Source organism: Balearica regulorum, chromosome 17 (assembly GCF_011004875.1).
Source record: "Balearica regulorum gibbericeps isolate bBalReg1 chromosome 17, bBalReg1.pri, whole genome shotgun sequence".
NCBI lineage: Eukaryota > Metazoa > Chordata > Aves > Gruiformes > Gruidae > Balearica > Balearica regulorum.
The window spans coordinates 6632657-6658943 of NC_046200.1; the positions used below are offsets into that span (position 1 = coordinate 6632657).

At 39.3% G+C, this 26287-nt stretch overlaps 1 protein-coding gene and 1 long non-coding RNA gene across 4 annotated transcripts in view; both read left to right on the top strand.

Annotated features, from left to right (window-relative positions):
• ADGRD1 (adhesion G protein-coupled receptor D1) overlaps positions 1–6605 on the top strand; it is a 158102-nt gene extending 151497 nt beyond the window's left edge. For all 3 annotated transcript variants that reach the window (XM_075769598.1, XM_010310767.2, XM_075769599.1), the window contains 2 exons: positions 2259–2351; positions 3038–6605. In XM_075769598.1, coding sequence (XP_075625713.1) covers positions 2259–2351; positions 3038–3133 — 189 coding nt within the window. In that variant the 3' untranslated portion in view covers positions 3134–6605. The remainder of the gene's footprint in view (positions 1–2258; positions 2352–3037) is intronic.
• A 7614-nt stretch (positions 6606–14219) lies between these two features.
• On the top strand, positions 14220–19623 carry LOC142604216 (uncharacterized). The gene is made up of 3 exons (XR_012838100.1): positions 14220–14363; positions 16582–17059; positions 18555–19623. It is a non-coding gene; the product is annotated as an uncharacterized LOC142604216 (long non-coding RNA).
• The last annotated feature ends 6664 nt before the right edge of the window (positions 19624–26287 follow it).

The window sequence follows — 26287 nt, forward strand, 5'->3', positions numbered from 1 at the left end:
CAGAACATATTCTAGGTATTTTTCTTGGCAGGAAGTTCAGGTTTTCATAGTGGACCAAGAGGCATCTTTTTGCATTCAGGGTGTCTCAGAGCAACTGAGGTAAAGCCAAGGCAAGGCTGATCTAAATGGGGCTTCTGGAGACCATCTCTGCTGGGCCTGGAGCTTGCAGCATCCTCTCCTCCCATGGCAGATAGCAGAAAATGCTCAGCAACATGTATTACTGGTAACGAAAGTTTCTTATGAAAACTATTTCCAGCATGCTGACAGGGATACTGCTCTGTGAATACCCACACAGCTTTGATTCTCCCACAGCTCTTTCTTTGGGATGCTACTAAGTAGCTCTGCCCCGTAGTCTGCTGCTTCTTCCTATGCAACGCTAGCACTCCAGCTCTTCTGTGGAGACATTATTATTTATTAATGTTTGCCAACTTATTCAGGCTTAGAGCATTGGTATGATCTTTGCTACAACCAGTTTGGAGAATCAGGACTGACTATGAAATTCTTGATCTTGATTGAAATCAGCTGAAGTGAAGCAGGCAGGTTAAAGGGAAGGAGGAAAAATATTTCTTTATTCTATTCTGCCCCCAGCTCAGAAAGCTTTCTTCCTGGTGTCAAGCTTCAAATGTCTTACATCAAATACAACTATTTGAATTGCTGCCATTTTTCCAGGAACCTCATGAGAAATTAAATTCAGAAACTTTTCAGAATTTGTATCCTCAAAAAAACAGTTCATATATAGCTAACATCAACTGTCATTTTTGGAGAGCAGGTCTTACTGGCTCCATCGTATGCTGTGCATATGTAAAAAACTTCTTCAGCTAAACTGCGAGAAATCTTCTTGAGAATTTCATTTTTACCATAGAAGTAAAACTCAGATACAGTAAAGTAAAATCAACAGATGTTTCCAAGTCGTTGGGTAAAAATGAGAGCTTTATTCCCAGTGTGTCTGGGAATTTTAAAGAAGCTGAGGAGAACGGGTCTGATGGGGACTTCAGCAGCCTCTCCAGCAGCACACGTCCAACATGCCAGTGTCACCCCTGACAGCTCAGTCATCGAAGCCCCTCGACCTCCCTCAGCAATTTGGCTCTGTGCCTCATTAGCCTCACTACTGCCACTCCTAAATTGTAGTTTTCATCTTTCTTACTGCAGCTTGAGCTTCTCATTTCCTGTTTTAGCTACTATGAGTATAAAGAACAGATAATTCCCTTCCTCTCTGCAGCAAAGGGAAAACTGTAAGACTTATCCTCTCTTCCCCTCGTCTCCTCTTTTGATTAAACAACCTGAGCTTCTCGTAACATGTGTTTGCTTGAGCTGTGATCATCCTCACTGCTCTCCTGAGAGCTGTCGCCAGCTGGTCCCTGGTTTTCCTGGGGTACCGCACCCAGTACTCTAGCTGTGCCAGTGTAGAATAGGGAGGAAAGATTACTTTGTGTGTTTGGCAGACTATGCTCCTCCTGACAAGATGTTCTTTAGCATGACATCGTAACACTGGTCAATCACTCCCAGCCAGTAATCCTTGATAAATCTCACCAACTTGCCTAAAGAACAACTGCCTCACTATCGTTTCTTTATGCAGCTGATTATTTTCACCTTGGTGCAGAATCTTCCTACATCTATAGGGGATTTCATTCAGCATCTTTAAATAATTTCAGTTTTCCAAAGGCTGGCAGCTGGCTTATGTCCTCGTGGCATCTGAGAACCATCAGGGCTGCGTGAGCTCCAGGGAGAGTCTGCCCATACCGGGAGCTTGTGGTCCTGTCTGGGGCTGTATATTTAGAAAATGTGCAAGTGTCCTAGTCAGCTGCTGAAAATCAATATAATGGCACCTCATGAATTCTTTCAAACCAGAACTGCAAATACTGGGGATGTATGCTTATATGCCCTGCAGTTTTGGTTTTTTGCTTTTATCATTTGTTATTTTTAACAAGATGAATGGTAACACAGTCATACTTTTGACATCTAGGAGGATGGGATAACCCAGATGATAACATGAAAATGTTGCCAATGAAATGAGAAATATGTGAGGTTACACAATGCTTCGTATTTAAAGTATGGATAATTGAAAAGTAAAGTTAAATTTTAAAATAAGACCATAAATATAAATAAAAATGTAGGAGTGGATTGTTTGCTGTTTTTTAATACAGTGATGTTAATGTGGAGGAAGGATAATGGGGAAGTGATTGTAAACTACACCTGTGAAAATAAACACAACTTTCTCAAAAGAAATCTTCTACCTGGTTTCATTTTTTTCCCCAAAGGTTAGAGCTGCTTTTAAGCACAAAACCAAGGTCTGGTCCCTTACCAGTAGTTCAACTCGCAACATCAATGTGAAACCCTTCAATTCAGACATTGTAAGTATTCCTCTTCCTTTTTTTTTTTCTTTTTTTTTTTTTCCTCCCCCCATTGTACTTCAAAGTGTTCCACATTAAATTCTGTTGGAAAGAATAGGACACAAGAAGGCACGTGGGTATTTTTAGTACCTAACCTAATGCATGGTGTAGACAGGTGCAATCAGCAAGTATTAAATTGCAGCTACAATATCTGTTTTGAAAGTAAAGGACAAAATTCTGCCTTCTGGTAAACTATCAAATAAAAGTAAACAAAGGTTTATGAACTCTGGAGCACGGTTCAATGACACTATTCCCACCAATTGTAATGGACTTCTTATTACACATTCAAGCAGCATTTTGGCAGTGTATTTGTCTGATGATGATGGCTTTTTGATAGTGTACTTTTACATTTAAGCCTGAGGAATAAACTCTAAAATAAGTCAACACATGAATATGCTTTTCTAGATCTCCTTGAATTTGTTTTTATAAAGAACCAGACTTCTGAAGTGATAGGTGTTATTAAGTGATTGCTGCCAATCACCTTAGATCCGGACAATAACTGTTTAAAAATCCTTCATGGCATATGCTCTCAGGACTCTCTGACAACACTGTAATGTAAACAGATGCTTTAAAGCTTTTATTTCATCCAGACAAGCGTGGTTTAGCAAAATAAATAAATCTATTTTCAATATTATTTTGTTTTCCAGATGACTGGGAACAGGCCAGGTACAACCCCCACAAAGCTGAACACCTGGGATAAAAGCACCAATTCAGCCAACCGCATTGATTTATCGGCAGTCTGACAGTAATAAGAGCTTCTCCGTGAAAACCAAGCCATACATTCAGGACCTCTGACACAGTGTCCACCATTTTTTTCTCACTGTTAATACCAATAGAAAAACTGCTTTTTTTAATCACTGCCTAATAAATTGGAAATTGCCGTACTGTTTTGTTCAGTAAATAGCCCTCATCTGCTTGCCTTCGAAAGCATAACACATTCTACCACTTGGCTATTAGCAGTATCTGGAAAAATAACTAGCACAAATATACACTGGATGCTTTTGTCAGCAATGATGAAAACACGAGGTACGCAAAAAGGGCTTATTGCTATCTGAATCATTCCAGCTCCCAGAACTGAGGAAAGGCAACATACCTCTAGAAAGATGGATTTTTATGCTCTAAAATGAAATGCTTCCCATTGTGATGTTGTAATGGGGCTATTCTGGTCTTGCTGTGCACTCTCTGTTTACATTTATTACCTTACAGAATCCAATTATCGAAGTGAAGCTTATTCAAAATACATAGTGTGGTGATTAATTTAAATGCCACAAGGAAGCCAGGACTTGAGGGAGGAACAAGTTCCAGCTACTCAGCTCCCAGCATGGGCATGGAATTAGCAAAGTTAATATACTCATATGTCTCTATGCACATAAACAGCATATGGAACATGTAATATTCCTATACGTGGCCTATTAGTATTTTAGATATTCCTGTTTACCTCATATCTATAAAAGGCAGAGATGGCTAAGCTTTTCCTAGAGCAGTCCACAGGATTGCTATCACTGATTTGTGTCTGCTGACATATCGCAATATGAAGGAGTTGTATTGCTTTGCCTGAAGCTTTTGGATGCAATCAACAACTGTCCATCATCAAGTGCATTTCGCAAATGCACTGTAGCTTTTGGAAATCAAAACCTGGCACTGTGACATATCTTTCTTCTTTTACTGGTCAAATCAAGACACTGAATTCCAACCACAAAAATGTAACACAATGATATACTGTGAACACAGCCAGACTACAAATAAGTCTTGGTATTGTTACTTACAGACATCTTTTAAATAGGTCTCTGCAGTGTCTTTTGTGGTCTCAAACCCTGCTCAGCACTTAATAGAAAAAAAAACACTGTAATTTTTCTTTTGACCAGTGTTTTGTAGGTTCTCAGAAGTGATGTGTGGAGCACAAGGGGGTGCAATCTCGGCTGTGCCAACGATGCATCTTTCTAGCTGGGGTTAAAGCAGACTGTAAGCCCCAGAGGTGGTCAGAGCCCCTAAATATGTGTCTTGCTCTAGGATTTACTCAGCAGCAGGGTCTCCAGAGACATTTCCAAAGATGAGACCCCTTCACAGAGCAGTGTTGCAGCCATGTCTTCGCATCCCCAGCTCTTCCTTCTTTGCGGTAGCTGTCTCCCTCACACACCAGGTATACTGGTTTGCAGGAATTACCAGGGGAATTAGCTTTTCTAATACACTGGGCTAAGAAAATAATACAAAAGGAGGGAAATATGCAACCTCATTTTTTCAACCTCATTTTTTGCTAAGAGATTTTTTTGGGGGGGGTTGGTTTTTTTTTTCTTTCTTAATTAAAGGTTTGTATCTTCAGCAGTTCAGACCATTTTTTTGGTACCAGTGAATCTAGCAAGATATCTGCTATTGATTTCCAAGAGAAAAGGTATTTGCACTCTAATGTGCAGGGTGGAAATTGTTTATTGGATAGTAAATAAAAGTAAATTGATCTTTAGGGAGCAGAAAGCATTCATCAATTAGGACTGAATTTAGCAAAGTGTTTCATCCAAAAGAAATGGAGTTGAAAGTTTAGACAACATCAATGCATTTCATTTTTGATTGATCCAAAACAAGTTTTCCCCATGTTTCCTTCCTGCCCTAAGAAAAAATGATCTGTTTCAGTTTGGACCAATCTTTTCCACCTCCAGTGCCTCCCCTTCCTGGCCAAGACTTGTTGGTATGGTCACCAAACTGAAACCCCACAGTGCACCCAAGTTTGTCTGTGGCTACAATTTAAAACATTCTAAGAAATTATCTTAGTTTCCCCAGATATATGCTGGATTTATGCAGCTAGAACAGAGCAGAATGTGACATGCTGCATATCACATATAAACATGCATGAAATATATAGGCTTCTAATCTTGTGTTTCCTACTGCTAAATAACTCAAGCTGTTGACTCTAATTCTAAAAAGGAGGGTCAATATTCTAACTGCTAAATATCTAAATGTCTATGTCTTTATTTTGGGTTTTATGTATGGCTTTTTCCTAGCCTTTTCTGTGTTAGACTGTCTTACAGCTGTGCAAACATACGGGCTTTTCTTGGCCTGAGAATGATGATTTGTTTTTTTCCCCCAAAAGACACAGTAGGAGGAGCCCTTGGAATGTAAGGAGGAGATTGTAACAGTAGAGTGCTGTGATAGCAGAGTTCAGTGTCTGTATTGTGTGTAGACAACATATTTAAGCTTTTTTTTTTTTTTTTATACTGGAGCATGTGTTTTTTGTTGTACTATTTTTTTTAAACACTGTGACCATGGATATAGATTGAAACCCTCCTTGATCATTTCTCTTCTAATCATTGTATTATAGCCCAAAGAGTTCTGTGAATGAACAGAGGACATATGAAAGCTTTTTTTTTTTTAGTACGATCTTAATTTTTAAGAATATTCCCCTCTGCACAATTTTCATTGTCTGCATTTTCTCCTGTGCTGATTGATGTGCTTTGGTCACCTATGTCACCACCCAAGGTCCGTTTGAAAAAGACATTCAACATACAAATGACAGTAGTATAAAGGGCTAAATCTGCTTTTCATCCAGGTATATCATATTTTAAAATTGTTCACCAAAAATAAGAAGAGCATGGAAATGTTTTTGGTGTTATACGTTAGAATGTGACATAGATGTATTATATATTGAGGGAGCATTTATTATCCTGTATCTACTGAGATCCACTGTGGATAACCTGCATCCCATGCTTTAACTTTTGAACATTACTTGTGATGAAGCAGTTTATCTTGTTTATGTCACGTGAGTTTAGGAGCAAGAACACTGTATTTATAAAACTAGGTTGGGGATGGGATTTCTTCTGTTTTTGATACACTAGTAAAAAACTCACCATGTACAAATGTGTTCCATTGCCATCTAAAAGTCCATTCTTTTTGTTTGATTAAATGTATTTTTGTTGTTACAGAATGCAGCAAATGTACTGAATAAGAAATGCTCAAATGAATCTTTAAACAATCTCTTCCTGTCCTCAGTCTTTTGAAGCCTGAAAATCTTGTAGTTTATTTATGGGCTTGTATATAGCAGCTTTTGCAATATTTTTTATTTTCAGGACAGTGTCATTTTGTCAATGGTATGAAATGTTAATTGAATGAGATGTGAGTTTTAAAATAGGTAATGTAGCAAGAATGACTTTGCCAGTAAGTACTAAAATAATTTAGTTTTGTTGGGTTTTTTTCCCTCAAATAAATAAGATTCTTAATTTCCTAAAAGAACTTTGTTCAATTTTTTTTTCTTTTGACATGAGTTATAAACAATAGCATAACAGTTATGGTTCCCTGTGCGTACTATTGTTGTGATTAAATAAGCAGAGCTTTACTCATATGAGGAGACCTACTATAAGCATCAGGTGCAGCTAGGTAATGTGCAGATAATGCTTTTGTATTAAAGTTATACCCACACAATATACTGAGGAAAGTAATTCCCTCCCCTTTAAGAAAGCAGTCTATTTTATGAAGCATTTGCTGCAGATTATTTCTTCTAACCCAACTATTCCAGCAACCTGGTCAAGGTCAGTTCCTAGGTGAAAAAAAATGACATTTACGGATATGACAAACAGATTCTGTCTCAGACTTAGAGGGAAAACTGCCCATTCTACCAGATCTCTGAATATAGAAGAGTGCGTGTGTGTGTACATACATACATATACATAAATATATGCACACACTTTGCATATATAAATATATATAAAAATATATATATTTTAAATCTATATTTACACACGCATATTTTTCAGAAGGCTCTTCCTATCACTGTATCACTTCTCTGCTGTTTTCCCTGGTTGGAGACAGAATTTGCTGGATAGAAGAGGGGTGCCCATGCAACAATTAACTTTCCATGGCAGTTTGCGCTCCCCTGCAGCCAAGTATCTGTAGTAACTACCAACCGCCACCAACTATCCATGTTTTGGATACCTGGGAGCACAGGCATGGTCAGAAAGGGTGGTGGTTCAGAAATGCGGGGGGGGGTGGGGGGGGTGGGGGGGGGTGGGGGGTGGGTCATCGCTCTGCTGTTACCCTGCTGCGTGACCTTCAGCAAGTAACTTTTCCTGACTATGTGTTTATCCCATCCATGAAATGAAGATGATGATACTGTCCTCTTTGATAAGTGCTTTGAGACTCACAGTTTACAAACAGAGCATTTATTTTTAAATGCTGGTGCTACGCTAATTTTGGTTCTTTCACCTATTGCTGGCTCCAGTGCTGAGAACAAAAGCATTGTACAGTGTGGCCCCCTAACCCTCACCCTGTCCCCACAACTACATGTAACTGTGTTAGATATTGAGGTTCCGCTGTGTCCTGTAACAATGGAAAGCATCTGTTAATTGCTACAGCATTAGGACAGAGGTTTCTTCACTTTTTTCTAGCATCTGCAGAGATGTCCTTCTTACTGTGGCGGCAGTCTCTACCCATGGGAGCATCCTTGCATGTGAAGTAGGGCTAGCAGGTCCACCTGCATGTGCGCTACATCAGAGCAAAAGCAGGGAATTACTTCAATGGTTTCCCAGAGCTGCATCAAATGGGTGGGATTCCCCTGACCCTTCAGGACAGTCAATTTGTGGCCTTCTAGCAGAAAGAGATCTTCTGAGATTTAGCACAGCCAGTGCAGAAAACCAGCACAAGGCTTGGGCCTCACTCCAGTGGCTCAGAGATTGAAACTTTGACTTTAGGACTAGTGTCACCCATAGAAGGGTAATGGGTCATACTGAAGTGCATTACAAATACTGTAAATTTATTTTTTTTTTAACTAATGCATATTGCATTCAAACTTTATTACTGCTACACTTTTATCTGAAAATGATAATGTAAATCGAGAAATGTTACATCTCAAAGAACAAAGAGCTCCAAAAGCTTGTTATCATAGAGGTGCGATCCTGTAGATGACATATTTTCAAGGTTAAAGCTGGTTCTGTTGTGATTAATAAGCTGCCAACTGCCTCCTCTATGTTGCATAGCTGTTAGATGTGGTGGGGTGATGATGGAAAGTTAAACAGGAGGGGAACTATGTGATGAAGAATAACTAGAGCAATTATATCCTGAAAAAATAAAGATTGGAATTGAGATGAGAAAGGTGTTTCATCATGTTTCAATACCCATTGCAGAGAAACCTTCCTCGGTTTGTATCCCTCCAAATCATGCAGCAAGGCATACATAAAGGAATGCTCTCTGGCTATTCTGTGTAATATAGAGGGTATTTTTAACATTTATCATTCATGACAGAATAATAAATTAGATAATTTTGGCACTGGTTTACATCATGTTTGCCTTTAAAAATATTTTCATTATATCTATGTTATGCTTGGATGACTCAATGTAGTATGTCATGGATAGTTATTGCTATAATTGCCCTTGTTCACACAATTTTCTTTCTCAATCATCCCATATGTTCTTGGAATGCAGACGCCATATTTCATCTTGTCAAGGGTGATTACAATACTAAATGTACCACTGACATCAGCATACTCACCAGGTGCTGACACATGACAGAAATATTGAGTCATAAGGGTGGCTTTTAGACGTTGTTCGGTGCATCTTTATCAAAGAGCTTCCTTGACCAGTTGCTAATTTGCTAAGGGTAATTCCCAATAGAGCAGTTGCAGGCTGGCTAATTTACCTATACCAAAAGCAACTGAAATTTTCTCTCCCCATGTTATTTTCTGTGGTTACTGTACAAAAGCAGGCTTGATTGGGCATTGTATGTGTTCCTTTAAGCATGCTCCAAGCTAAGCATTTGCATATCTCTGCTTACGAACATGCAATAATGAGTAAAACAGTTCAAGCTCCAAAACACCCCAAAAAAACCCAAACAAACAAACCAAACCAAATTGAAGCACAAAAGCTACTCTGTCACTGCCAAAGCCTTGTTTTAGTTTGTGCTCGTAATATTCTGAAGGAAAATGCACAACAAAACACAACAAAATTTTTACCCTCCCAAAGTGTCTCAAGTTAAGCAGCAAAGATTGGATGCTCCTTGGAAATCTGGGTCTTATATAGTAGGATTTTGATAACTTAAAATTCATATTATGTTGACTATAGCATGTTTCCTTCTGGCATTTTTGTTTCAGATTCTGCACAGATCAACTAAATGTGAGCACATCTTCTCACTTAGCCAGTCATGTATCACTAATTTGTCATATTTTACCATTTCCAAAAGAAAAAAAAAAAAAAAAAAGGAAGGGGGTACATATGGACATGTGTTCATAGAGAAAAAAGGGCAAAGCTCAGTCCCTTTCATACTCTCTGTTGATGACTGTGTGGGAGGCTTCAGGATCTGAGGCTTGCATCTGTGAATATTTGCGCAGAGAGCTTTCTGCAGCAGCAAAGGAAATAATTATATAATAAAAAAGCCTGTGGACTACGTTTTGCATTTGGTAAGCTGAATATTGTGCTTTTAGATTCTATATTATGCATTAACATCTCAGATGTGTAGTCAATAGACTACACTGCAAGTTTATGTATTGACTCCATGATGTAGGGATATTTTTCAGTCTTATGTTTTTATATGCCTAAAAGGCTGCTCAGTATCGCCTGCTACTAACAGCAAGTCAACATACAGCATGCAAAAGGTCTCCCGGAATTAGTTCTTAAAAGCCAGACTATCCATTATTTGGTGATGTTATAAATAATCTCTTATACCTTCAGACTAAGGGGATATCAAAACTAGTGGCTGATTATCATCTGGGAAAAAATTAGTTTAATGTTAGGAACTCTCTAAGCACCTTGTCTAAGCCTTTACTGCTAATCAGTTGTTAGGAGCAGTGTTCAATCACAGTCTGGAAAAGAAAAGTTAATTAAAGATGTCAAAACTTCTGTGTAGGGCAAATGGTACCCAGAGAAGTATCACCATGCAGATAATGTACATTGTGAGGAGAAGTAAATAGTTGGAGTAAAATGTTGATAACGCCAGCAACTAATAGACTAAATCATGCTGGTATGAAAGAGCCATATCTGAAGATCTCACATCCAGAATAAGTTGACTGGTGCTCTGGGAATACTGCCAGCCAGATGTCCTCGCACTATTGATCTTTTGGATATGGTGGTTATAACCACACACGTGAACCTCTACTGAATAGAATCAAGTTTTGAATAGATACAGTCATTGGCTTCAGTGGGTCTTTGCAGCTCTGATGGTGGATGCAGCTCCCAGCAATACCTTCCCACATCCATTTTCATCGACCTCCCCTTGACGCACATGACTATCCACACATCGGCAGCAGATCCCGTATAAGTGCAGACATTCCCACCGACTTCCCCTTGTCCTGAGCCAGCAAGTGTGTGGCACAGCACGGTACCACACTGTTTCTCATCGAAAGCCCCTGAGCATTACAGCTGCTATAGGGTCAGCACAAAACCCCGTAAGACTTTCCCACTGCCAGTCCTGGATGTGGTTCAGCAGCACCTGAGCGGGTTTCTGCAGCACGCTGCGTTGCCAGGAGTGCACACACAGAGACACGCGGCAAGACAGGCAAGGTCAGATGGTGATCCTCCACATTTGTATCAGTAAATGCTTCATCATTACCTCATTGAGCATGTACTCCTCATGTGCAGAGATGGAGTGTTTATTCACTGTACATGCATAATATGTATTATACTTCCTGTAATGTCCTTTTTTCTTTCACTGCTTATATTACCTTCAGGAGCAACCCTCCCCCAGTTAAAAACAGAGATTGCCCCAAAGCAGATGGAATTTGCATCATTTACATTTTGCAGGGAAGAGCACAGCATTTCATTGTACAGCGCTGCTGCAGAGCCAGGTTATATTACATGCCTTATACCTCTTCTCTGCCACAGGGCAGTTGCTGCTTTTTTCCATAATACTGTCAAGGAACTTCTTCCTCTCTCTCAAACCATAATGGGAAATGAATAATCACAGAAAAAGTCATGTCAATGCATTTTTCCCATACAAAAAGCCACACCAGTGAAGCAGTGTGGTCTTTTCTTTTTTTCCAGCAGGGGAGCAGGAATCACCCGGCGTGTCACAAATCTGGATTTCCGCATTCTGTTCTACAACGTAGCTGGAAAAAAATGTGTGAAAGCTGCTCTCTGCTTGTCTGCAGGGTCTCCAGTGTACAAGGCATTTCTGCCAAAATCAGTTATTATTTACACTTACAGACACTCAGTACAGGATACATTTGTGCTGTAAAATAACTCACGCTGTGCTCTGCCATCTTAAGAGCTGGGCTTATTTAGATCAGAGTAGCCACTTAGGAGGATTTCAATGGACAGTAAAGGGTAATATTTGCTCCATGACTTCAAGAAAGTCACTTCTATGAGTAATTTCTCTTTGAATCCACAGCGGTTGAAATCAAAGGAACTTCTGAAATCAAACTTATTTTCTAGTCTATCAACAGTCTTGACCCATGAAAGGAGCAGGCACTACAAACCCAGGCACTGAAGAGCCTGAAGTCCACACTTGCTGCCTTTTGCAATCACAGCTCTGCTCTGAGGCTGAGATGGCAGCGGCACACAGGTGTCTAACAGGAGTCCCCACAAAAGCTGGCACATGGAGAGGGACTTGCCTAAGGCAAATAGAAGAAAGCGTGAGGCCAGGAAAACATCCTTGGTCCTGTTTCCTGCAAGCACAGCAGTCTTGCATCCAGGCTGAAGCAAGGCTCCCCACCTTGACCAGGCTGCCCAGCCCTGACACAGCACCAGGGGCCTGCTCTCCTGCAGCAGCACAAGTGCTGGAGCATCACTTGCACGCCGGCACCCTGCATCCCGCTCTGCTGTCCTCTTCCCTCAACCACCTAAATCCTTCTGCAGAGCTCATGTGTGCACAGAGCAAACTTCATTTGTCTTTCCCCTGTAACTGTTACATTAGCCATAACTCATAATGACAAGCAACAAAACATTTTGTAGAGCAACTTTTAATAACATTTTCCTGTTAAGAAAATGTTTGGACCTATGAACACCTAACTGTTCTTTCTGCAAGAAAAATACAGTCCCTCCAGGATGTGCATCAGTACAATAATTTAACATGGAAAAAAATATCAGATAATTTTCTTCCTATGTATCAAAGCTCTTCATTTAATAGAGCTATTTTTCAGATAACAGACTCAGTAATGGCACTACAAGAAATGCTCATTCAGAAGCTCAAAACAGCTAAACTCAAGTTTCCTTCTGTGTACTATAATTTGTGAAACATTGTACTTTCCAAGATGAGAAAGTAAGAACTTAGAGATGCAGTTTAAGGAGAAAAAAAAAATTTGAAAAAAAACCCAAAACAAAAAAAACAACAAAACCAACCAACCAAGCAGAAACAACCCCAGAAAACTGCCATGCAAAATGAGTAATACAAAGACAGGCTGCAGCCTTGTTCTTTGTTTGGGCCAAGGGCCATAGACAGCACCTCACTTTGTTCGATGGAAGTGATGTACAACGTACACACTGCATATACGCCTCTTCAAACTCTCCCTGGTTTCCAGCACAGTAGGAGCCTGGCCAAAAATATCTGATTTCAGTCAAGAAACATTCCTACAGAAATGGCAGGACACAAAGGATCTGCTGATGGGTCAGAGTGCACGTTGGGGAGTGCCAAAAGGAGCAATATTTACTCTTTTGCTAAATAAGAAATTCCATAAACCACAGTAGAGTTGGTCACCTGCTCTCGTGGCCAAACCCACAGTTACTCCTTCAAGTTAATCCATCCAGACAAAAATACAATTCTTACACATGATAACAGTGACACTAAAGCATAACTACACACCATCAGAGGACCTCTCTGCTTCTGCCTAAGATGCAAACACTGTCTCATCCATGCTATAATTGTTTCTAAAGCTATTTTATTTCTGCCATTGATACAGTTTCAGTCAGAGAGCTCCTGTCCATTGCTGACTTTGAGTCAGTTGAAAAGTATAAAAATTTGTAAACTGTGTCTCTTTGTGCCAATAAAGCTGCAATCCATGTTAAACCACCCATGTTCAAGCAGCTTTCCAGAGTGAGGGCTGTTGAAGACCTAGTAGCTTGGCAGCTGTTTGAGAACTAGGAAACTTTGTAGAGGGAAAAGCTGAAAAGTGTGATGTGTTTGATGGTACTTCAGTGTGCCTCATAGCTACTTTAACTACTGTGCTTAGGTCTGTATGATTTCTCTACAGAGCACAAGGGCTGGATCAGAGCTACGGTGCCTTCTTTTAATTGCACAAATGGACAGCATCCTGGTTTTGAGCAATTTGAAACCTAAATTGCTGATCTATTAGTTGCAAACATTTTTTAATCCTTATTTTCAGTTTTAATTGCATTTTTAGTTCATGACATTTTAAAATAAACATATGTAAAACTCCTGAATTCCAGTTATCTGATCTATTTGGCAATTAACATTCTTTTTAAACTGCATCACTACCACTAGGCACCTCCCACAATGCTCCAAGAACAACTTTTTTTTTTTTTTTTAAGTTACTTGTGTAGTCACTCCCCAAACTCTTCTTAAAGTTAAACTCTGTTTAACTTGTCTGGAGTTATCTATCAAGTGAAGCCAGAGCAGATGTCATAAACTATAGGCATTTATCTCCTACATGGTCTACAGATACTGCTTCTTTTGCAGTATTAATTTTGGGACTGGCATAGGGAAGAGGTTATACTACCTCCACTTCTACCTTCTGCTTTTTCTTCCTACAGATGGTGGAATTTATACAATGAAATTAATTACAAGTCAAGCTGTATTTGTCTAGGATGCGTGAGGCAGGTGGTCCCTGTTTATGATAATCAAATACGTTCACAGGTCTTGTTCCTTCTTCATTCTCTCGAGTTGCTTACTTCCCTTCCCATAAACACCTCTTCAGTTTACTTAACTCCTCAGGCATTTCTTACTTGGTCTTGCCAGCACTTACATCAGATACTGTACATGTTCATTTCTGCAATGCCTACATTTTACTTCTTCCCTTTAACATTTGCATCTGACATTGCTCTGTCTGGCTGGGGAGGCTGAGGTTACGTGAGAAAGAGAAAATTGTGGCTATCTATAAAGCTGAAGTGGTAAGTGACTTATTTGTAAACACTCGTTTACCGAAATCCATACTTGGCCAAGAGCTTTCTGAAAACATCCTCCCCATGAGCCCAGACACTCTGTGAAGTAGATCCTGAAGTGCTGTGAATTGGCATCAATTAAGTTGCAGCAGCTCGTGCCACCTGAGGGCCCGTCTCCGGCAGACTGCTCTGGCAGCTAATAACCGACTCTGCAGCCCTGCTGAGGGCTTTGATTCAGGTCCTTACCTCCCCTTTCTGCTTTCTGGCTCAGGATGGTTCTGGCCCCCTGCTCCCTTCCGGGCATGGCGTTTTAATAGGCAGCTGCCCACTGAAGACCACCGCCCCATGCCTTACTTGCTTTTATGTTTTGAATTTGGCATAGGATGGATATTGGGGCTCTTGATACCAGTTTCTATGGAAGGTATTCTTCCCATACAGATAGATCAAGGGCACAAACTTATAAGTAGCTGGTTTGCATTTATTAAAACTCTTTCTTTAACGAGAATTGATATTGCAAAAATTATGCTTTGCCCCAGAAGTTTCAGAAGCTGTCAGCAGGGGCACAGAAAGCCCAATCACTGGGTCCAGTTCTCTGCTATTCTCAGTGCCATGCAGTGGGCACAGGCAAGGGAAGATGAATAGAGTCCCATAATGAAGGTTACTTCCTGCTTTATGGATCAAAAACCAGCAGAGTACTGTGGGAATGGCCTCATCCAGGCCCTGGTTTACATCCTTGACTCAAGGCAGGCTCTGCTTGGATGCTTCTTGCTACTGCTCTCCAACTTAATTTCTCTCTCTGCCATCTCATAGTCTGCAAGGGTGCAGCAAAAAAAGGATTTATCTGAAGCAGAAACCCATTGATCCTGAGATTCATGACCTCTGGATTTACCCTGCCTCAGATATGCACAGCTGTAATTTGCTGCATTTTCATCCAAGTCACAGAACACACTCAGACACCAGCAAGCACAGAGGGGCTGGACCCAAGGCTGCCTCACTCTAACGGCAGGTCAGCGGTTTCCATGGCAACCCAAACTGGGAGCAGCACTTAAAATTGATCTTCGTATTAATAAATTCATTGGCATTCAAGAGAAATAAAGAGGTCCCTTACCGAAGGTTATGTCAGGGCTCCTCTGACATAAGCAACCAGAAAAGCTAATTTAATTAGTGACTTGCCCCAGGCCAGCAATACTCCACCTACTACCCCTGGCTGGACTCAATTGCCTCCAACTGCTACCAGAGACCACGACTCTCCTGGTCTCACGTCAGTCCTCTCTGGTGCCCACTCAATAAGGAATTAAGTTTCGCTGAGGTACCATAATAATAAGCATGACAGAAATGCCCTGATGGATCTACTAGATGATGAATGCAGTAAAACCCATCACATCTCAATCAAAAATTCATTCACTTCTCTTTAGCAATTGGGGACGTATCAGGAGATTTAACAGAACAGGAGACTGTGCCCTAATCTGTGAAAAGTATTCTCTTGAGCAGTTTTGTGTGCAGTATTTACAGTGCTTACTTGCTATTCACAATTATTATTATGAATACAAATCTTACTGTTGATGACAGTAGTGTTTAGGGGCTAGCAAGAAACGAGGCTACATAAACATGAAATAATAGCCAGTGTCCTCACTGGTAAGTAGGATGGATGTGGAAGGGCAGCACACCAACGCAGTGAGCAATAAACAGTAGAAGCTTTCTTTTGCAATACAGCTGCCCCTGCGTTTACTTGCTGGTCCTTGTGCTGGGACCGTGATTAGTAAAAAAGAGTTTCTGGAAGTGGCTGTATAACCTATTTTTATTAATCACAAATATTTAGACAATGGAAATGTCTAAAGGCCAGAATCAAAACCAGAAATCCATGATGTTGGTGGCTCTACGTACTCTTAAACTTTTGGGGCCATTTTCCAAAAGTATTTAGATGAAAGGGATGTTTACACTGCCACAAGAGATACAAAAGGAGGCAGGAATCCAGAGCAATAGCAGAAAGACTTTTGTTCATCCAACATGTTAATACTGTCTCAAAGAAAGAGATTTTTAAGGGCGATCGGGGGAAGAAGTAATCATTTGCTAACACATAGAAAAAGAATGAAATAAACCTACTACCCACTAACCCCTTTCCAAACATGACCAAGGCGACTGACCCCATGTAAAGTTTCAGTTTGTGTAACTATATGGCAACTATGAAAACAATTAAAATATCTTAGTCCTATTTCCCTCCTAACAGGACTGAAAATATGCTATGAAACATTTAATCCAGGAATTACCAGAGAATTAATAACCTGTGAATGTCCATGACTGAAGTTAAATCATCTGGCCCTGGCTTTAGTTCTCTCCCCAAGTCTGGTTTCTTAACAGATACTCCTGTAGACAGTTGTGAAAGAGAAAATGGGGAAAGTGAAAAGCAAAGAAGAAACTGTTGTTCTGGAGAGCAAAGTGGAGGTTCAGTTCTGCAAAAAGTAGAGGACATATTTAATCTATAGCCACCCATCTTAAAGTCTGGTTTTCCTGCTTAATATCTGGGGCTTCTTTTTCTGCCCCTTTTCTCAGCACCCTTTGTGAAGAGCAGTTGTCTGTGCAGCCCGTTTCAGAACCTGCTAATATCAGTCTTGAAGGAACAGTTGAGCATCTTCTTTTGGAAGTTGTTCTCAAGCAGAGCCTTAAGGCAGGAATCCTATCCAAGGCCCCGAATCCCTCACTGCACGGTAAGAGTCTCAGCCACATTCAGTGCCAGCAGAAGACGACAGAAGTTTTTGGTACTAACAGCAGTAAGCTTTGGATCAGGCCTTGACTCACACCAGTATCACTGAAAAAAAGCTTCTCTCATTTTTAGTAAAGAAGGGAAAGACAACACGTTAAAACAGCCAGACCTAGCAGTCAGAAATGAAGAGGATAAAAAGCTTTTGTTTCTGCTTTTTCTATAGAGTATGAATAGTTCCCAAATCTATTTTGAAACATCGCAACATTCAGAAAAAAAAGAAAAAGAAAAAAAAAAAAAAAAAGAAAAATATCCTCACAGTTTACCAGCCTTTATATTATTCAATGTTCCTGGAAAAAGACAGTCTTGGTTTATGATCCAAATTAGAGATAAGAGCTGGCAACAACGCAAATAGGATAAGAAATGCTATTTTATATAAGGAAAGTGGGAGAAAAAGCATGTGTTTGTTATCTTGCTCAAAGCAGCCCAGTTCTCTGTCAGAAAAGGCGACATTTACAATCAGCCTTATGAGGAAAAGTAGATAAAAGAGAAAAATAACAGATGAAAGGCGGCTGAGGGGGAAAAGAATATTTTCCTCTCCCTTTTATCTGTAGGGCCAAACCGAGGGAAGGTGCTGTTCTGCACCTAGCACATGTTTAATTGTATGGAAGCACAGGTTTACCAGAGGAGCTAAGGAGGCTGCAGCCTTTCTCTCTCCCAACTATCGCTGCCTGGCGAAGTGTGCATCCTTCCAACACTGTGATGCTGAAACAGATACATGTAAGCCAACTCCACCATCCAGACTAGAGTAGCATCCACCTCTATTTTCTAACACATGTTTAAATCTAAATAAAGTTAAGATGCTAACACAATGTGAAATGAAGACCTATCTGTTCCAGAATAAGAAATGGGTCTGGTTCCCACTGCAAGAAATTTCTTACACTCCTGTCTGGCAACACCTGAACATGTAAAGCTAAGGGAAGTGCTTAACGTTACGTACATGCATGAACACTATACCAGTGTTGAGGCTAGAACGTAACAATAGTGTCCTGTCGATAAAATGAAAATTTACCTACGTCTTTCACTGAAAGATTTGATTGCATCAAAAAGTTTGTGTAGCTATTGGTCTCGAATAGGATTTTCTATCTATGTAAGTCACTCCACTCAAGCCGAAAGGTGCCCATTATGCATTTTCAAGTGGTCCAACTCACAGACCAAACTGTTCATAGACCCCAATTATAGAAATACGCCAAAGAGGCAAAAGTTGACTTTTTGTTCTCCTCCAGATAAATAAATTCTATGAGATAAATGGACTGTAATGACTTAAATGATAAGTATTATCACACTGGTTCCCCTTTTTCACTATTAAATTTATTCCTGATAAACATGCAACATTTTTTCTAATTTTCCAATTACTGCCAGCTATAACATGGTAGAAGTTTCCTTTCTTAGAATTTGCAGCCTTAGGATATTTGTTGCTGATGGTACCCTTTTCCTTACAGTTAAGAAGAAGAATTAAAGATTTACACACAGCTGAACATAAATGAGCAATATACATCGCTGTCACAGTCTGTCTAAGGAATGATTTGTGACTACACCTTCTCTGCTTCTCATTCGGGCAGAAATCATTAGAAAAGATTTAATCAAGAAAGAGTAATGAACTTGATAGAAGCTGGACAGACAAATGAGAAAATCACTTGACTTCTGTTAAAAGATGCTGGAGGTTTTGAGTTACACCCTACATTTTTTATTAAGTTAATATAACCTCAGTTGTCTATTTCAGCTGAACTCCTGTTTCCCAACTATAAGTCAAATTGTAAGTCAGATGCAAGTCTGCTATTCTTAGAGATGTCTGTATGCACATATGTATATACCGATATGTATACATACCTTTAAACCTGTAGATTTGAAAATCTGAACTACTTTGGCCCCGGTATCAGAATTTTTTTATGTGCAACCTTGCTGCAAACTGCAAATCCAGAAGATCAATCCTGGCTTTGAAATGTCAAGATGCCTACGAAAGCTGCTGGTACTTAGACATTTGTGACTTTTTCAAAGAAATGAGTCTTAGTAGGATCAACAACCAAAGAGAAACAACGTTAGGCAGCACCCCACAGCAGGGCAGCCTGGGCAGTATTTGTACCAGAATGAGCACTGATTCAGGCAATGCCAGATCTACCCTTCTTTATGAATGAACCCAGCACCTGAGCGGGAATACCTGTTTCAAGGAGAGAATTCAGGTTGCTAGACCTGATTGTCTCCTTGCATGAAATACCAGCAGCGCTGCTCTTTCACCTCTGGAGATGCAAGGGCTGTCCTGGTGCATTGAGCACACAGACACTGCCCACGCAACATCTGCTTTAATGCAGTGGAAAGAACCCAGCCTAGGAAATTTATGGATTGGGCATGCAATGTAGGCATCAAAGGCATCAGGTAAAGTGACTTAGATGGGGATACATGCCAACGCACTCCTAGGAACGTCCCTCCCTCTGAGGGTAGTTGGTACTACACCTTGTAGATAGGTCAGTCCTTGAGTAGAAAGGGCATGTGGCCCAAACTGTGCTAAGTGACAACAAAGTTTCTGAGATGCCAAATGTTATTCAGAGGAGCCTGGCAGAAATATTATAAAGCTAATTTCACATTTAGTAGTAATATGGACAGAAACTGGGCATTCATCCCAGAGGTGAAAAGGCAGTATTTTATCTGAAAATTTACTCTGTTTACTCTTACAGAGGTAATGTATCTCCGTGCTATATGGAGCTAAGTGTATTCAGTACTCTTGTACAGTACGGCCAGAAGCACTCTTTTATCTAGCTTTTGTGTTCTAATTAGGAAGTTTACTGGTCAATTAAGTATTCAGGAAGGAGCATTTGATATGTGAGTGAGGAATAATTTGGCTGCTGAGAAATGTCATTTAACATACCCTCCCACTCCATTTTTTTTCAGGAGCTGGAACGTACAAAGATGTAGGCCTTGTTTGCTTCCATCTCATTTCTGCATTAGCAGCATATGCCTGGTGTAATCATTTAAGATCATCACAGAAAGTGAACAGAATTTTTTGTGGGGGGAGAAAAAAGAAAGAAAAAACAAGACAGGCTTTTTAGGGCTAATACCAAAAAATATGTAGTCAATTAGAAAGTTACAATGGAATGACAGAAGCTGTTCCATCATAAGTCAGTTTTAATAGTCAGAAAAATGCAAGAAGATTCCAATGCTACTCTTGTATAGCAGCACAGATTTTAAAATAATTATTTTTACATGAGCATTTATACAAAATTGGAATCAGATACATGAGAGTGAAAAATAATGGCTACATCTAGGGTACCTGAAATCTACTGTGTTTCTTCCTCTGAAGTATTCCTCTTTCTGGATGGTCTATAGCATGGAAATTCTGTTGATAATCTCAAGAGCATGCTGAGGTTATTGTATCTTATTTGAGGAATGCCCAAATACAAAAGAATTTTAAAAAAAGATCCTCTTAAAACTTGACTAGAATTTTTATCTTGCATTTGCATTATTTTTTAATTTCCTTGTACTCTTATCTTCCAGCTGAACAGAGGAAAGTGAAGCAGAAAAACCCAGGTTGCCATAAGACTGTCATAATTTGACTGACAGTTTACAGGATGAAAAATTTTGAGATTGAAAGACTTTGCTCATAGAAATGCTACAGACATTTTGAATGAAAAAAAAACTGTGACATTATTCAAAGTTAAAAAAAAATATTAATACTGTGCTACAAATAATACAACTAACTCCATCCCATTTTAGTTGATGAGCCCTCCAATTTGAAGCCTAATGGAGTCAATTGTTGAAAGACTTCCAACCACTTCAGTAGGATTTCTGTCATGTCTTATTCTGGAACTGGATGAGACATTGACATTTATTAACTACTTCACACTAACTACCATTCTTCAGACTGTTTGCTAAAATCTTGTACAAATATTCACAGTTTCCTATTCACACGTCGTTCTTAGTTGTATGAGTCAGTTGGAAATGACTAATTGCAAAAATATTGAATACTTACAAAAATGGAATATTACAATAGTATATACACTGTGCTAGCTAGAAAACATTTGGGCACTTATTGGGTCTGTTTTCTCATTTGATAAAGCACGCAATGAACTAGAAAGATGTGTATCAAACTTAGCTTCCAGTAAAAATTCCAACATTGGAGTAAACCACCCCCACACCTTCATGACCACTTTTTGTGCTCAGGTCAAACACTCGATTGTTCTTGGGTAACAAACAAACAGATCCCCTTCAATCAAAGTTTGCTGCTGAATTCAAATAAATAACATGATAATCTTTTGTTGCCATTGTTCATCTCAGTATATGTTTGTGGTTCACTAGTCACCAGCAAGAAGTTCAGAACAAGTCATTATTGTTTAAGACATCTGTTTACAGTACATGCCATTTCACTTCAGAAAAGAAAAAAATAGAAGGCCTTTATACAGAAATGCAATTTCTGAATGGAAATGTAAGAAGAAGAAAAAAATATTTGTGGAAAGCAAGCACAGATACAGACATCTTCAGATTATTTCTATTCCATACATGAAAAGAATTCCTTTCTCTATCTCAATATTGTGTTTTCACATCCCCTGGTGTGAATCTTATTCTAGTTCTGTGCCATGCTGATCCATCCACTCTCTAATGAATACATTAGGGACATTACCAGGCAATTTGGAAATATTGAGGTGAAAAAACTAATGTTTTGCAGTGAGGTATATATTCTCTGAGGTGTAACCTCTTCCTCACACTGCATTTTATCATGAAGAAAATTATGCTTCAGGAACAAGGACTTAACTTTTTTAAAAAAGCCTCACGAGTTACACAGCAGTCCATCAGTCTTAAATCATTTACCCTACTCTGATGAATCTGTCCTGAGAACCATGTAAATGAAATGCTTCCGATAGAAATATGAAAGGTATGGCTTAAAGGCAGGACTGAAAGTAGTATTCACAAGGTCACTCCTACCCCTCTGTTCTCACTAGACTTGGAGTGGAACAAAGTGAACTGAACCAGTAGCATCAGTCTGGCATAAAGATGATTTTCTGTCAATGAACTGTACCATTCCGTATTTGCTTAAATTCAGATGTAAAATCCTTCATTTTGTCTATTTATTTTTTTAAAATTCCAAAGATATTTTCTATCAAAGTTAGAGTTCCTTGACTTATCTCAGACTTGCATGGTCCAAGAAAGTACACATAGACATCACAGTGGCCAAATGCTCGGTGGTAGTTACCCTCAGAGAGCAGAAGGGGAATTTGGGCTGTTTTCATCCTGAATGGAAGAAAATAGTTAAAAGGCTATTGAAGATGATGCTACTGATAGAATCTTCTGCAACATCTATTTATCTAAACAATGTTTTGTGGTAGGACTTGTCTACCCTTATGATTTTTTTGAAGCACAATCCTTTCATTTTTCTCTGCCTCTGAGCTGTCCTGGATTATGAATAAAGGAAACTTCCACAACAAGAACAATAATACTTTTCTATCTCAAAGCATGATAAAACAATGCCTTTATCACTGATCACACTGGGAACATCATTGACCCTGGATTATATGGACCCTCCACAAGATCATTCTCGTAAGATTCTTTTCTCTGTCTTGCAAAACAGGGTAGTGAAGTGTAAGTTCGTGCCTCAGTGTCTTTTGCTAATAACATGGGAAAATAGCCCTCCCTACCTCATACTGTCGTAGTACAAGAACTTCCTTCATATATTGGTATTTCTCTAATCAGAACTTGTCAAATAGTGTCTTTTTTATTTCCAGGGCGAACTGGAAAAAACCCACCTTGGTCACATTATCCAAGCAAGATGTTACAAAACAAATACACTGGAGAATTGCCCAGTCTAGGACATTTTGAAACAAAAAGCCAAGAACTGACAGCCAAGAGCTGTAAAAACTTTGGAAAAGTGGGTACCTAATGTTGTTACAAAATCTAAACTGAAATGTCTCATGAAAAATAATTTCCCTTCTGCCTTCTCACAGCTGCAAGTCTTGTGATCCCAGTGAGGGCGATTCATCCACAGATCACATTTCATCTCTCATAAAATACAAGTGTGCAAAAATAATTAAAAAAAAAAAAAAGAATTGAACCAAACTGCCACATTTAATGATGTCTGCTACTTTTACTATTCTTTCATTACCATTGGTCTCCTTCTCTTACATGTATTCATTTTATCCCTTTCTAGCACCTAGTTTTAAAATATAAGCATACATTTTTTGCTAGAGCGTCAAATGTTTAGTCCATATATGTGCTATGTGCACATAGTACTCCAAATCCTGATTTCTGCTTAGTGCCTTGTGGTGTATTGTTACACAACAACAAAGACAACTGTAATAATAATAACAGAATAATTACAAATGGACATTGAGAATGTATCTATAGAAATAATATTGTTACTGGTAGTTCATCCACAGTTTAATAATTTCCCCTAAAATCACCATTGCAGGTCAGGTAGGAAACAGAAGAAAGAGCAAAAACTTTATACTAGCTTACATATTTGAGTCAAGTTTATGAGTTTCATCGTCATTACAGTCTTGTAAAATGTCTCATTTAACGGCTGAGGAACTTGGAAAACCCACCTTACTCAGGGTCACACACTTAAAACAGCAGACCTGAGATTTGAGCTCAAGTCTCAAGAAAGGCAGGTCTTCTGCTTTCCATGAAGAAGCCCTTCGCTCCCCACTGCCCTTGTTCTCTGGGACTTGTCCAGCTAAGCAAGTACTGGGCGCCTGCTCATCTGCACGGCCAAACCTTGTCACAGCCAGGAGCATGCCGCCAAGGCATGCACGCGGGCTTTGGCCATTGAAGGGTGTGTGAACATTTCCAAAGACAGAATTTAGATGTGGAGGAGCCTTAAAAGCAGCAGATAGTGGTTTGGGGTTTTGTTGTTGTTGTTGTTGTTGGGTTTTTTTGTTGTTTGTTTTTTCAAAACAAAGGCAATAGGTACTTGCAAAAGATTCCTCTATGATCACAAAGGACAGCTAATGGTTTGTCTTTCCCTTCCTGACCACTCCGCAGGATCTCCCCTCTGACAACACTGGCATTTCTGAAGGTTACGGCACCCATGTGTGATATTATCAAAAGATCTAGAAAGGATAAAGTAGCTGCATTAACATATTTAGATTAATTCAGTGCCTTAATCTCCTAATAGGCTTCAAGCAATGAATGGGTTTCAGTTAAATTTTTGATAGTGCCAGAGAAGCCAAATTTCAGATGTTTTATTAAAAGGAAACAGAATTGTTGACAGCTTGCATTAGTTGACAGACACTGTAAAGGCAGGCATCTATTTACCCAACTCAGGCTAGATTTCAATTTACATAAAACTTCAGGATTATTGTCAACATTTAAAAATCTGAGTCAAGCAGAGAGAAAGAGACACCTAACCTTTATCCAAGCAGTGTCAAACTTGGAGAAAGACTAGAACAAACTCAATGCAATCACTGAACACTGATCAATCTTCTAGCATTAAAAACTGATCAAACCCTCTTCAGCTTCAAATTAAGAGTGTGATTCTCAAATTTTAATAGGTGACTATGACCTACATCTCTAACTAGCCAGGTGGCTCAAAGTCACAAATGGATTACAGCATGATTATTCTCTTTCTTCCAAGTCCCCACAAAAGTCCTGAACAGTCCATGGAAAGCAGAGTATCACAGCAGCAGCGGAGTTTCTCCAACTCATTCAACAGGTCCCTGCTTTTCATTGCTATTCTAAATTAAAGAAGGGAGAAAACCACTAAAGACTGTATGTTACACTCCAAAGCACAAGTATACTGAGATGCAACCTCGAGTTAAAAAGTCAAGTGAAGGTCCCTCTCAGCTTTATAAAAACCTTTAGAATAAAAGCAGAACTCTGCAAACAGCCAAATGTTAACAGAACAATCTAAAATCTATTTATTACTGGGGCAAAGAGCAAGCAGCTCCCACACATCCTGACATTTTGGCTTGAGACCCTTCTCCCAGGCAGGCGTGAGCAATCACGACTGTTACCAATAACATGAGTTGGAGTACTTGCTGGCTTTGTCTCTTCTAACTGGTAAAAGCAGGGCAGTTAGGGCTGGAGCACAACGTGTAGGATACACCGTGATCCGCTCTCAAGTACTGCGAGCTGCTCAATGTTGTACTTAAAAAGAGCACTCAGAGCTAGTCTTTCCATGCCTTTTGTATGAGACAAGAATGGGTGGTGTTAGCAGGTGGTGGCACTGGACAGTCTCAGGAGCACAGAGCTGTCACATAGCACAAGGCAGAGCATTATCTTTTTGGCCTGATTATTTTTTCTGCAGGTACTTTCCTGAAATTATATAAACATTTCAGCACAATATACAAGCAGAGAATCATTCCTCATTTACAGAAGGATAAAAGGCATTTGATCACTATCTCTGTATACTAATTAGATCCTATTCAATGAACAGCATGGGCACTTTTGTGATTTTTGCTTAAACTGATTTCAAGCCTAACCAGTGTAGGCATTTTATAATAGGCTGCTGAGTACTTAGCTGTATCTTTAGGCAGTCAGGTTCAATTTTTTCATGCCGTTGCACTAAGCATCACAAGGTCTAAAGGATTTGAACAGCTAAATCCTGCTTTCATAAGTGACTAGGCAGCTGGAAGCCCAAGTAGTAATAGGCACTGAACAGTCCTTAAAGTCAAAATCACATAGGCACAGACATTAAAATATACTTAACTCCTAGAATTCAAATGGGTACCTAGCAAATTGTTCAAAAAGGAACTATAGTTCAACTTCTACTTTCAAAAGGTGTTTTTGAAGACACAGCTATGTGGTTTTGGCACCATGTCAGTTAATGATGTGACTTAGATTCCTAAATCAGCTAGAAGCTTTCAAAAAAATTTCCTTTTTCCTTTCTCTAAAGTGCAATTTATAATAATATTTGTGTGTGTGTGTGTCTAACATAACAGCTGTTACTTGTTTAAACTTTCAATGTGTTATGTCTTTACACGGTTGCAAACTACCCTTTATCAGAGATTTCGGTGCAATATTTGTTTTGTATGTGCTTGTTTTTGAATTTTAGTCTCTAAAACAATAGTCAAATTGTTTTCAGTATTCTCTTTGCATCCTTGCAAAAGCAAAAGAAATCTCATTCAAGTCAAAATGGTTTTTATTGTCCATTGATCTGTATAACCAAAACCTACAGCAACTAATTTCCCAGATTAAACTAATAAATTAAGATTGCCTCACTAGAATCCTGACTATTGCAAAAACAGGCACT